General features: G+C 44.0%; 1 protein-coding gene across 2 annotated transcripts in view; it reads right to left on the bottom strand.

The window, feature by feature from the left end:
* The window catches only part of stab1 (stabilin 1), a 245543-nt gene that overhangs the window by 83481 nt on the left and 148211 nt on the right, over positions 1–13851 (bottom strand). For both annotated transcript variants that reach the window (XM_033037289.1, XM_033037290.1), the window contains exons 33-35: positions 13193–13300; positions 7606–7725; positions 2224–2352 (exon numbers count right to left, since the gene is read on the bottom strand). In XM_033037289.1, coding sequence (XP_032893180.1) covers positions 2224–2352; positions 7606–7725; positions 13193–13300 — 357 coding nt within the window. The remainder of the gene's footprint in view (positions 1–2223; positions 2353–7605; positions 7726–13192; positions 13301–13851) is intronic.

Here is a 13851-nt window from a genome sequence, read left to right as displayed (position 1 = left end):
TGCTGCCTCACCCTCTGAGTTACTCCAGCATTTCGTGTTTATCTTTGGTATAAACAAGCACCTGCAGTTCCTTTTGATTACACCACTGTTGCAGTTCAGTATTGCCAGCATATCCTGATTTGAGTCCACATTTCCAGCAACCAGTTATTTGATTTTATAGAATCACTCAGCGCTTGGGTCAGGATTTTGTACTTAGGTTTACGATGAATTAGGGAATTCTTTACAATTGTAACAAATGTAATCATTCGAATTTGATGCCTGGATCCATATGCTTGTGTCTGGCGGAAAGACAATTTGTCCCATTCTCACGAACACTAGTTAAGGCTATAAAATCCTCAAAGGTCAATCTCCAAATGGTTGCATCATGGAAGAACCAGATATGGGCCTGCACCTGCAACTCCCTACATATTGTAAGCGCCTGATTTCAACCATACCATTCGGAGTGCTTACAAACAAGAGGCAGAGCTAGGAAGGATTAATTTAACCAGCTGCTTTCAGTTGTTGCAGGAAAAGCCGGAGCTTCCTGGTGGTATTTCTCCAGCCTCCTTTGCTTGAAGCATAAAAAGGAATTAAAGGAAAGACCAATTGACGATGCCTTAATCAACATATCGCATCCAAGCATCATGCTTTTAAAAAATATATAAAGATGCCACTACCACCACTTAAATGTACGTCACATTGTGGAAAACAAAGGTTCAAAGGTTCAAATGTATTTGTCACATGCAGTGAAATGAGGGCATTTAACCTTTCAGAGGTACTAGTGTGTGCTATAACAAAAATGACATGCACATTATCGATCAAGACATCAAATCTCAAAGGAATGCAAGTTGGGAGGATATTTGGTTACTGTAAGTTAGAACATAGAACAGTGCAGTACAGGATGTGCCAATTTGGCCAATGATGTTTGTGTCAGACATGCCTACTTAAACTAATCCCTTCATCTTTGCATGATCCTTATCGCTCCATTCCCTGCATATCCCTGTGCCTATCTAAAAGCGTCTAAAATACTACCATTATAGACAATAGGCAATAGGTGCAGGAGTAGGCCATTCGGCCCTTCAAGCCAGCACCGCCATTCAATGTGATCATGGCTGATCATCCCCAACCCGTTCCTGCCCTCTCTATATCCCCTGACTCCGCTATCTTTAAGACCCCTGTCTAGCTCTCTCTTGAAAGCATCCAGAGAACCTGCCTCAAATGCCCTCTGAGGCAGAGAATTCCACAGACTCACAACTCTCTGTGAGAAAAAGTGTTTCCTCGTCTCTGTTCTAAATGGTTTACCCCTTATTCTTAAACTATGGCCCCTAGTTCTGGACTCCCCAAACATTGGGAACATGTTTCCTGCCTCTAGCGTGTCCAAACCCTTAACAATCTTATATGTTTCAATAAGATACCCTCTCATCCTTCTAAACTCCAGAGTGTACAAGCCCGGCCGTTCCATTCTCTCAGCATATGACAGTCCCACCATCCCGGAAATTAACCTTGTAAACCTACGCTGCACTCCCTCAAGAGCAAGAATGCCCTTCCTCAAATTAGGGGACCAAAACTGCACACAATACTCCAGGTGTGGTCTCACTAGGGCTCTGTACAACTGCAGAAGGACCTCTTTGTTCCTACACTCGACTCCTCTTGTAATAAAGGCCAACATGCCATTCACTTTCTTCACTGCCTGCTGTACCTGCATGCTTACTTTAATAGACTGATGAACAAGGACCCCCAGATCCTGTTGTACTTCCCCTTTTCCCAAGTTGATGCCGTTTTATTATATCTACTTCCACCCCCACCCTGGGTACCTACTTCTCTCTGTGTAAAAATACCTGACCCCATGCTTCTCCTCTAAACTTTCTCCATCTGAAATTAATGCTATTCCCTCTAGTATTTGATATTTCCACCCTGGGAAGAAGGTTCAGACTGTTTACCTTATAATTCCTCAGGCTGATAGCCTCATATCAGACTTGATGAACTGTCAGCACTTTGGAAGTCAATTAGTGGTACAACCCACTAATCTATAATAATAATAATAATAATAATATATCTTTTATTGTCATTGCACGTCAGTGCAACGAGATTTAGTGTGCAGCTCCACTGATGTCCAGGAAAGGTAAATAAATACAATACATAAATAAACAAGCTGAATTGATTGATGTGACCATCTGAGGTAGACTGTCCAAAGGGGGTGGGTGGGGGGGCACTCATGTAATACATGTAGTATTTCATACATACCTCTACAATTAAACTCTCATTTGTATCACATCTATTCTTCTGTAATTGGAGGACATGCGTTGTTCCCAGCAATATTCCATTTCTTGTCACATTGTGAAAATCATTTAATGGTACGTCATTTACAAAAATCTGGAAAATATGATGGCATTTTCTGTCAGTAATAATGAAAAAAGGGTGTGAATTATTGGTTTTGATACGACATGGTGATTATATTCATTCATAAAACACTTCACTACCTAACTCTTGCATTGAGGAGTTTGGCAGTTAATGAGGGATGTTCATGCAGTGAATCAGGAAGGCCAATGGAGTTTTGGCCTTTATTGCTAGGGGGATTGAGTATAAAAACACGGAGGTCTTGCTGCAGCTGTACACAGTATTAGTGAGACCACATTTGGAATACTGTGTACAGTTCTGGGGTCCATACTTAAGAAAGGATGTACTAGCCCTGGAGGCAGTGCAGCGAAGGTTTACAAGATTAATTCCTGCAATGAGGGGATTGACATATGAGGAAAGGTTAAGTAGGCTGGAACTCTACTCTTTGGAGTTTAGAAGAATGAGAGGCGATCTCATTGAAACATATAAGATCGTGAGGGGCCTTGATCGGGTGGATGCACCGAGGATGTTCCCAATGATCGGGGAAACTAGAACTAGGGGACATAGTCGTAGAATAAGGGGGGGCTCTTTTAAAACTGAGATGAGGAAGAACTTCTTCACCCAGAGGGTGGTTAATTTATGGAATTCACTGCCCCAGGGAGCAGTGGAAGCAGAAACGTTAAATATATTTAAGTCTAAAATAGATGGTTTTTTAGCTGCCAAGGGGATAAGGGGCTACGGGGAGAGGGCAGGGATATGGACCTAGGTATGGTTAGTATAGTAAGACCTGAGTGATCTCCTGGACAAGTGTCGATCGCCTGGATTGGGGTCGGAGAGGAATTTCCCGGATTTTTTTCCCGAATTGGACCTGGGTTTTTATCCGTTTTTTTTGCCTCCCCCAGGAGATCACGCGGTTCTTGGGGTGGAGAGGGGTGATAGCGGTATAAAGGGGAGGGTAGTGTCTTGTGTTCTGTGTCTTGTGTCTACTGTTTGTGGGTAAGTGTGTCTGTTTAGTGTTCAGCCATGAGCGAATGGCGGTGCGGGCTCGACGGACCTGGTGGTCTACTCTCGCACCTACTTTCTATGTTTCTATGTTTCTATGTTTCTATGCATGACATTATGTAATTGACAAGTGACCTAGAGCTGCATTTAAATGGCATTGCAGTGCACAGTCAAACAGATAATCAATCTGGAATGAAAAGCTGAGGTTGTAACAGTAGTTTACTTTAGTTTAGAGATACAGCGCAGAAATTGGCCCTTCGACCAGCAGGGACCAGTGATTCCTGTACGTTAAACACTACCCTACACACACAAGGGACAATTTACACAACCAGGCCAATCCATCTACAGACCTGTGCGTCTTTGGAGTGTGGGAGGAAACCGAAGATCTCAGAGAATGTACAAACTCCATACGAGATCGAACCCGGGTCTCCGGCGCTGCAAGCTCTGTAAGGCTGCAACTCTACCGCTGCGCCACCGTGCCGCCACAGAAAAAGTCAAGGTAATCAGAATTCAGAGTCAGTGCGGTATTCTTAAAGGGAAATGACGTCTGACCAAGTTATTGGAGCTCTTTGAAAAGTATTATGTGGTGATGATCAAAGATGATCAATGGATGTACACCGCTCATATTTCACAGAGGTACTTTTATACGCCGCCACATCAAACGTTAGTGCGGAAATAAAATCTCAGTGCAGCAGATAACATATTGGTGTGGAGAGAGGGTGGCTGGCTAACACAAAGCAAATTGTAGGCAGAAATGTTCCCTTTCTTCTGATGTAATGAAACTCACACCATTTATATCAATTGCTTGGGTGAAAGGAATGGTAAATTTACTAATGACATAGAGAGAGAGGTAGGAAGGTAGGCTACGAAGAGAACCTAACAAGGCTACGAGAGGGTGGAGACAAATATCTGATCATATGTTGTATTGATATTTATTTACTGTATCTGTTCTTGTTGCATCTGATGTAACTGCAAAGCGGCAACAAGACTTTCCTTGTCCCAGTTCATATCTGGTGCAGATAAACACACTTGAACCCTTGAAGTGAGTGAAGAAAGATCTGGCAAATGGAGCATGATGTGGGAAAGCGTGAAGTCATTCATTTTGGAGGTTAAAAAAAAGTATGTCCCAGTGGTGAGAAATGAAGACAGTTCTGAATTGCAGACGGATCTGGATGTACTTGTTCATGATTTGGAACAGTCTACTATGCATGTACAGCGAGTAATTGGGAAAGCTAACAAAATATTTTATTGTTTAGGGAATTTAATACAAATGCTTCATACATATGGGCCACTGCTGCAATCTTATTTTGAGCGCTGTGTATGCTATTGTTCTCCTTATTTAAGGAAGGATGTATATGCTTTGGAAGTAGTTCAAAATGGTTATGGATGACAAATGGAATGGGCAAGGTGCTTTAAGAGGAATGGTTGGATAGAGAGAGAACTTAAGTGAATCATGAAAAATCCTAGAGTAGTCTTGACAAAGTAGATATAGAAAGGACATTTCCTCTTTTAGGAGAATCTATAACTAGGATCACAGCTAACAATAATAGGTCATATATTTAAGATATGAAATGAAATACTCTCTTAGAGCATCACACGTCTTTGGAACTCAGAGTCAGAGAGCCGTACAACATGGAAACAGGCCTTTCGGCCCAACTTGTCCATACTATCTATGATGTCCCATCTATACTAGTTCTATTTGCTCACATTTGGCTGATAACCCTCCGAACGTTTCCTGTCCTCTTCCTCAAAGGGCGATAGAAGCAGAATCTTTGACTATCTTTAAGACGGAGGTAGGTAGATATGTGAGAAGCAAAGTGGTGTGAGGTGACTATGGGAACACGAGAAAGTGAAGTTAAGGTCACACCCTGACCAGTAACCACAGTGTTAGTTGGCAGAACAGACTTGAGAGGTCAGGTGGTCCACTCCTGCTCCTAATATCTTGGCATCCTTATTCAGATTTTATAGATGGATTAAAAAAAGTTGGTGAATTCCCAAATGCAACAGATTCAGAACGGATCTAACAGGCTAGAATTTGGCCTAATAACAGGCCAGTAGACGCTGAAAGGTAATCCACGTCAATTGGTATCTCCACAATATAGCATTTCCATCGCTCCAACAGATACTGCATCAAATCAACGAGGTGTGTTGTCGGTCATACCAGAACAACATTAGGAGAAGTATAAGATTGACACAAAATGCTGTAGCAACTCAGCGGGACAGGCAGCATCTCTGGTGAGAAGGAATGGGTGGCGTTACAGACTGAAGAAGGCTCACGTCCCCAAAACGTCACCCATTCCTTCTCTCCAGAGATGCTGCCTGTCCCGCTGAGTTGCTTTAGCATTTTGTGTCTACCATCCAAGATACACCAGATTAGTGTCCCATCCACCATTTAAATATTCTGGCAATGCACCGATTTGCGATGTATACCATCTCCAGGAAGCATTGGAGCAATTTACCAAGGTCATAGCACCCCACAAACCCTCAACATCGGCCATCTAGAAGAACAACAGCAGCATCACGCTCCACAAGCCTCTCTTCATATCACCGCTCATCCAAACATTGTCTACATTGTTCCTTCGTTGTAACTGATTGTCAATCCTGCAACTCCAGCTTCACAACACCATTGCTACAAGATGGAATGCACTGGTCCAAGAAGAGAGCTCACTAGCATCTACTCATGGGCAATAATGGAATATTGTCCTTGAAAATGATGCCCACTCTCTGTGAACAAGTAAATACTTTTTAAATAAACCTTAACTAGCGTGCCGGATTACTTTTGATATGCTGAAACGGGTGAACATGTCAGAAATATTTTTAATACTTCCGCAAGATGTCCCCAAATGATTTTCTCTGAGCAGCTGAGGACAGGTAATAAACATTAAGTGATGCACTCTTCAGGAACAGTAACAAAAAACTTCAATCATCATCAGCCACAAATATTGTGCAGCCGTTCATCGGCTAATAGACTGCAGCACTGCAGTAATGCAACTCGCTGTTTGAAGTGTTATTCCTCAATTTGCATCTGCATACAAGAAAAGTGATTGAACACATCAACTCAACCACAGACAGTCTCCTGAGAAAGCAGCTGGGAGAATAAAACCAACCTCCTCCATGTTGAAGAACAGCTGCGTTCTCTGTAGGGATTTAATAGCTGTGAACCAAACAAAAAAATACAAATGCCGGGGGCTCAAAAATGCAAGTATGGCCTCAACAGGAAACGATAAAGGACTAACATCAATTAATGTAATCTCAGGCCCAATGAGAGCACAGTTAAAGGAGAAGATATTTCCAGAGCACATCACGTCATCTAGATATGCATTGTAGCATTAAGAACTGAACTCTGTTAGAAAGTATTCACATCCGGCCCAAAACAAGCTTAAAGAAGGCATTACATTTCGATCTTAATGATTTTTTTAATAGGAAAATACACGGATCAAATTTGCATCTTTGTGGACTTATGTTAGCATTAGTTGAGCATTAGCACATCTTTACCGACTGCCAAAATGCCTCCAGGAAGCAAACCAACTTTTAAAGCCTGTTTCATAGGCACAGCACTGATTTACTTTTGGCTTGTTGACAGCTGAATGAGTCCCAAACACCGATGAACCTTTAAGTATTCCTGTTTGTCCTGTAGTCCTGATCTACTGGCTGTTTGGAGTTAGTGAAGCAAGTTGGCAGAGTTCCAGTAGCAAAGGGAATGTGACGCACTGCGAATTATAACTCAGTGGCTTTGATCTACACAGTAGCATGGGTGTATCACCTGTGGAGGGGGAAGATCATTGGGTAGAGCACACTGGAGGAGTGCAAGGTCATGAAATGAGAACCACCAACATCCATAACTCCTCTAGGGACCATGGCTGCCACATGATCTGCCGCGACCTCAACGAGGATTAAAGTAGCAATTGCAGGAAAAGGTCAGACCATTAAGATAACTGACACGAGATCCTGGATGAACAGGATTTTTTTAATAGCACAAGTCGTCATTGTCAGGAATTAAAAGCATGAAAGGAAGAAGATTCAACAGTAGCTGTCAAAACCGAAAAATGTATATGTACCTACCAAAGGACAAAAAATGTATATGTACCTACCAAAGGACAAAAAATGTATATGTACCTACCAAAGGACAAAAAAATGTAGACCTGTGGAAAAGTATTAGGAAAATGGTATTTGTGGAGAGATGTACGACTCCATAATTCCACCTTGCACCATCCCGTACCTCTGCAATTGATGTAACAGTGGAAAAGAGTCTGTTTCTGCCATGCAGATTCAAAGCGCGTTCCATACCTGACCTTTCCTCCTGTAGAATATTACTTGATACAACGATCCCAGCATTGTTCCCTTATGAATTCCATCCTTGATTTTATCAGGCAGGAGCTTTTCCCCAGGAATAATATGATACTTCACCTGTAAAAGGAAGGACAATGGTTTGTACAGCACAGCTAATTAACCTCACCTCACCACACTGGAAGACAACCACACCTACACCGTAGCAAGGAGGAGGAAGATAATGAGGTCGAAGGCACCATCGAAGAGCAAGGTTATAAAATGAAAACCACCACATCCAGCTAATGCAGCAAGATAAGCATTATTTTATCACCACATTTTGTAATGTAGTCCCATTCTAAATGCATATCAAATCAGAATGAAGAAGAACTTTTGCCTTTCATAATCTGGCCGGAATGAATTGGTATTAACTGAATCGCAAAGGTAAGTTCTTCCATCTCATGGGAGAGTTTAGAATAGTAAGATTAAACGAGAACTTACCAGTTTGAAGTTTGATCCTTATTTTATGAGGAGGAACGTTGAGGACTACGTGAAGAACCCGCTTACGACGCATGCGTGTCATTCTTCAAAGCAGCGGTGTGGAATCACAGATAACTATAATGACTAAACATAGTAAGATTAGACAACAGATACCAGTTCAGACTATGATCAAGGGTGGGAGCGGAGGGCACGTAGTCCTCAACGTTCCTCCTCATAAAATAAGGATCAAACTTCAAACTGGTAAGTTCTCGTTTAATCTTACTATTTTACTTCGGAGTCACGTGAGTGACTACGTGAAGATTTTAAAGCTCTGTGATTTCATGCCGTGGAACGAGTCCATGCATCACATCTGCCTTGATTTTTGGGGAGAGTAGAGTTAACAACATTAGACATCAATACGATATTGAAATCCAACAGTAAAATTATGAACACCAATTATTGCCCCTATTTATGGGTCTATTATATTACAGAACTTAAATTTGTTTCTGTAAATGTTTCAGGTTCAATGACTGGTTATAAAGTTGTTGGAAAATTCCTCCGTTGGCCATCCTGCTGTCTTGAGGATTTGGTCCATTGGTACGTCCAACTTCATAGCTGCTAATGTAGCTGCAGCCCTGGTGGAGTGAGATTTGAAATGCTAGTTCCCACTCCAGCCTATTTAGGACTTGTTTTAGCCATCCAGAGATGGTCTGGACTGTCACTGTTTTAAATGACTGTTAGTAGCTGATTAAAGTGACATTCCTCCCCTCTGATGATCTTAGTATACTTCAAGTATGATAGTAAGTGTGTTATAATACAGAGACGACCATCTGTAGGGTAGGCCCTGAATTCTGTTTTTTAGGCCTGCTGACCCCTGTCTGTTCTGTATGACTATTACACTGATGTAAACCTTAATTTCCAGATGAAATAATCATGTTGTCCAACCTTGTTTTCTGTGGTGACTGGACCCTTGTGGCGTGACCAGGACCATCAGCATGACTGTTTTCATAGTCAGTTTCCGTAGGAACAGAGCTGTAGCTGGAGACCAGTTTCTTAACATGGTCAGTACAATGCTCACATCCCATATTTGGGAGTACCTGGTTCTTGGGGATTAATTTTAAAAATGCCCCTCATGAGTTTGTTTACCAGGGTTTGTCCCAACAGAATGCCGCTCTGTACCTTCGACAGGTATATTGACAGAGCACCTCTGGCGCAGTTGATGGCACTATGACTAAGTCTCTCATCGTAATGGAGGCTTGCCAGGAATTCCAGAACAGACGGGATGTTCATAGATCTGTGGGTGATGATTATTGTTGTGACAGTACTTCCCATTACTAGATGATACCAAGTACTGATGTTTAGGTGGACAGTCTGTGACCCGCTGAAATAATTCCGCATTCGGTCCGTCGGTCCCAGGTGTAGAAGAGGTGCTTTCAACTCTAAATAAATAGGTTAATATATAATAGTGACGGGTAACTCCCCTTGTTGCGGGAAGACCCAGTAAGTTAGGTCTATGATGGGTGGTGATGTATGGTTCTGACCCATGTTGATATCACCAGTACCCCGGTTGCGTAGGGCAATCAGGTATATCAAGATTCGAGACGTGAAGTCTATAGTTTCTTCCTAAATAACCGACTGATGAGGCAAAGGGAGGGATGCATAAATGATCCCCCAATCAGCAAAGATACATCTGAACCACTGCCCCAGGTTCTGGCTCCCAAGAACATAATTTGATAACTGGTAAGAGCATGGATGTGAATAGGTCGTTATCTGGTGTTCCATACCAGCTGTTCCAGCAATACATATTTTATCCAACATCCATACAGAGTTTTTGGACTTAGCGTGACCTGATGTCTGCCACTAAATTCAGTTTCCCTGGTAGTTGGATGCTGATATCCAATCTCTATCTGGATACGCTATTAATCCAGATTAATAGAGACAGTGACTCTAAGACTATTGCCTGCATCACAGAGTGGAGGTACCCGGTGAACTCACTGCGGCGGATGCCAGCCCGTGTCCATTGTGTGCTGCTAGTATTACATGTATGGCTGCAGGCAACAACATCTCGTTCAGACCGAAAGGTCTGATTGACAAGAAGGATTCAATTCAATTCAATTCACAAATAGTGTTGGCCAGATAGTCAAATGGTGTCGATATGTTTCTACCCATATGGTTGACATATGCTACTCCGGTGGTGTTGTCAATTTGTAGATTAACATACTGGTGATATAACCCAAAACAATTTGACTTAAAGCCATGACTAGCTCTCACTTCCCCAGGTATATATGCCCAACGTTAGTAGTGATGCCTCCTGAGCATTCCATCTCCCCCACAGCTGGAGATGGAATTAGTAGCATCCCAATCCAAGGCCCATCAGTATGTGGTTCCATAGACGGGTAATTGTGTTTGGTTGTTTCATAAGTCTGTCAGAATGACCCCCACATAATTTCTTGAGTGACACGTGTAGCGCTCTGTACTATGATTATGTAAAGGTCCGATATCATGTGGCTGTCACACAGCCCCTAATGCCAATTATTCTACTACCAGTCTGATGGCTGGTTTAGTTCCCTGGAAGCCTCCATAAAGGCTGTACCCTTTCTTACGGCAAAGTACTGCCATGTTATATGACATCATCATAAAATCAACATCCCAAAAGGCTGAACTGACTTTGCCGTAAGAAAGTGTTAACGGTGGACCGCAGACGATCTGTTGTTAAATACATCTGTGGGCACCTTCAATGAGTCCTATATAGCAAGCGTATTTTAATACCATGCTTGCCATGTAGTACCCTAGGATCAATCCCTTAGTTGCACCAAAGGTTCCCATTTGTAATGAATATAAAGTACGAAGTATTCAAATTAGTCAATCTAAGATGAAGTGGCAACCACCTCTAAATTATGAGAAGGATATTTAGGACACAAATCCCTGTGATTCGTGTGGATGTCCTCCATAAGTCCTATAATATATGGGCACTGTAGTTCAGTATGCGCTTTAGTTGTTTCTTTCCCTGTAAGCATGAACATTCAGTTCGGTACATGCTGAACTGGAGGATAATGGAATGAAGAATTCTAAGGTATGCCCCTGTACTTCTGAATTTTAAGTGTCGGTAGAATAATTCTATGCATACAGATAGATCTGTTATCCACTACCAATCTCCCTGGTTCCTATTAGTAGGTTAGTTACTATTTCGGCATCCTCCGTGGTCGTTGAGGTGCCGGTGTCTGATGAGGGTAGCACATTTCTCAGGAAGTAGTTTTTAAGACGTTCCTTAATGTGTCCCAGAGTTCCCTCGATGTGAAGATCTTTCCCTGTTAAGATAAGATGCCTCCAAATTTTAATATTGGAGGTTGGGAGGTTCCAGGTTTTCATCTGTTAGGACTTAGAACATTCTTTCGTTTCAATTCCGTGCCCTACCATGTTTAGGTTGATACTGGGAACATTCAAGTTTTGCAGTTCCCTGATGGTAAGTGTTTTCCCATAGGTTTTCCGCACCCTAAGTGTACTAGGGGTATGTTCTGCTCCCCTGTTCAAGTGGAGCCCAAACTTGACCCCCTATACTCCCCTCTGAGAAGGGAGAACACTGTGCAGCCCTACAAGAGGTACTGCTGTAGGACTTACTAGCTGCCTTTCTGTGACTAGCCTCCATCTCATGGAGCTGCCACTTACATGCTCCAACAGCTGCTCCAGCTGGTCCCGATGCTCCCGGGCACCCAACCGGCTCCAATGCACAAGATCACTGGCCATTGCGGCTGCTTCTGAAGCCGTTACTCCTGAGACTGCTCCTGCTGCAGTTCCTGAAGCCACTCCATCTGGCTCCAATGCTCACGGGCAATGGCCGTCACGGCTGCTCCTGAAGCTGCTTCTGCAGTCAGCCCAGGATTGAGTCTCGGTGTTCCCCTCTGATGAGTGAGAAACTCTGTGCCGCCCCACAAGGAGTACTGCTGTGGGGCTTATTAGTTGCCCACTGTGGCTTTGCCACTTTGGAGTATTTCCACTCTGCAGCCCCACAAGGGGTACTGCTCCTGCAGCCGGTCCAACCGGCTCCAATGCTCTCGGGCACTGGCCGCTCCCGGCTGCTCTTTATCCTGCATGCTGCAGCCGCTACAACCGACCTCGGTGCTCACGGGCACCGGCCGCTCACGGCTGCTGGTCATGCTGCAGCCGCTCCAACCGACCCCGGTGCTCACGGGCACTGGTCGCTCGCGGCTGCTTGCCATCTCCTCCAGCCGCTCAAACCGACCCCCATGCACACGGGCACTGGTCGCTCGCGGCTGCTCCTCTCCCGACCGGCCGGGGCCGGCGCGGGAGCGAAGTCGGGAGCGAAATCGGGCACAGCTGTTCCCATTACGGGAGATCAGTGTGCCGTTTGCTGCTGCTGCTGCTGCCGGCTGCCCGCAATTTTGCAGGTTCTCCCCCGCCAGCTTTCTCGCTCCTTCCAGCGCCTCGTACCCATGTATAGGTCCGTGGGGCTGTAGTCCGAGTCGTCGGAAATGACTGCTCCAGACATGCTCCACCGCTGTCGGCGTGCTCCTGGAGCTGAAGTCGGCTCCGGCTCCCGTTTTAAGGGAGATAGCAGTGCCCCGGCCGTTGCTGGCTTCCTGCAGTTCTGCAGACTCTCCCCAGCCAGTTCTCATCAGCCTTCTGTAGAAAGAAAAAATGTAAGTAAAAGAAACGACGTTCCCTCACCTTACTGTTGCAGGTTCAACCCCTGCCGTTTGGGAGGAACATCCTTCCTCCAGCAATGACGAGTTCGAATGCGTGTAGCGTAATGACACGCATGCGTCGTAAGCGGGTTCTTCATGTAGTCACTCACGTGACTCCGAAGTAAAATTCCACTTTGGGCCACTATTGCCCTGCTTTCCTTCAATCTTCTCTCCTCACCACTCTCCTTGTAGTCCAGAGGTCAACCAGAGAGTAGGATATTATTGACTTGGAGTTGACCACATGCCCGGGGCCAGTTGTCCCATGCCTCAATGTTCAGTGCCAGAGAAAATGAGGCTTGGCTTTAAAGTCATATTTAGACCACATATTTCGAAAGTTAAACAGCATTTGGAAGCCAAGAGTTCAAACTCCATTTAGAGGAAAATAATATGATGTCAGGGAACCATGGTGAGAACAGGACACATACCAACTGTTCAATATTCTCTGCTCCGTAGTACTCTTCAAGTACTGCATTTTCTGGTATTAATATGGTGTACTGTTTGGAGGATTCCAGCTGATGAATTAGATGGTATTGCTAAAAAAAAAAACACAATATAAAGCAGTGATTAATGTCTGTTGTTCAGAAGTAGGAATTTTGTCAACAACAGTTGCCCAAGATCCAGTATCTGATTTGTGCAACTGGCCAAATCACTTGGGGAGGCGGTGATTGGGGATTTGTAATCCATTTCCAATTCAAAGTGAAGAAAGCAGGGAATGGAGGGCTATGGATTATGTGCAGGCAGATGAGATTAGTTTAACATGGCATCAAATTCAACATTGACATAGTGGGCCAAAGGGCCTGTCCTTGTGCTGTACTCTTCTATGTGTAGGACAGATGCTACAGTCTGAAGAAAGGTCTCCATTCGAAACGTCACCTGTTCCTTTACTCCAGAGATGCTGCCTGACCCGCTGAGTAATGGGCCTGTCCCACTTGCCGATTTTTTAGGCAACTGCCGGCGACTGTCATAGTCGTAGCAGGTCGCCGAAAAACCGGCGACAACCTACGTCATCCTGCCGACAACCTACGACAGAACCTACGTCAGGAGATGTCAAGCTACGCTCATTGGCGTCAAACCCACTGTCGCC

The sequence above is a fragment of the Amblyraja radiata genome, chromosome 18 (assembly GCF_010909765.2).
Source record: "Amblyraja radiata isolate CabotCenter1 chromosome 18, sAmbRad1.1.pri, whole genome shotgun sequence".
NCBI classification, from domain to species: Eukaryota; Metazoa; Chordata; class Chondrichthyes; order Rajiformes; family Rajidae; genus Amblyraja; species Amblyraja radiata.
The sequence above is the reverse complement of the archived record's forward strand: the minus strand, read 5'-3'. Positions and strand labels throughout refer to the sequence as shown.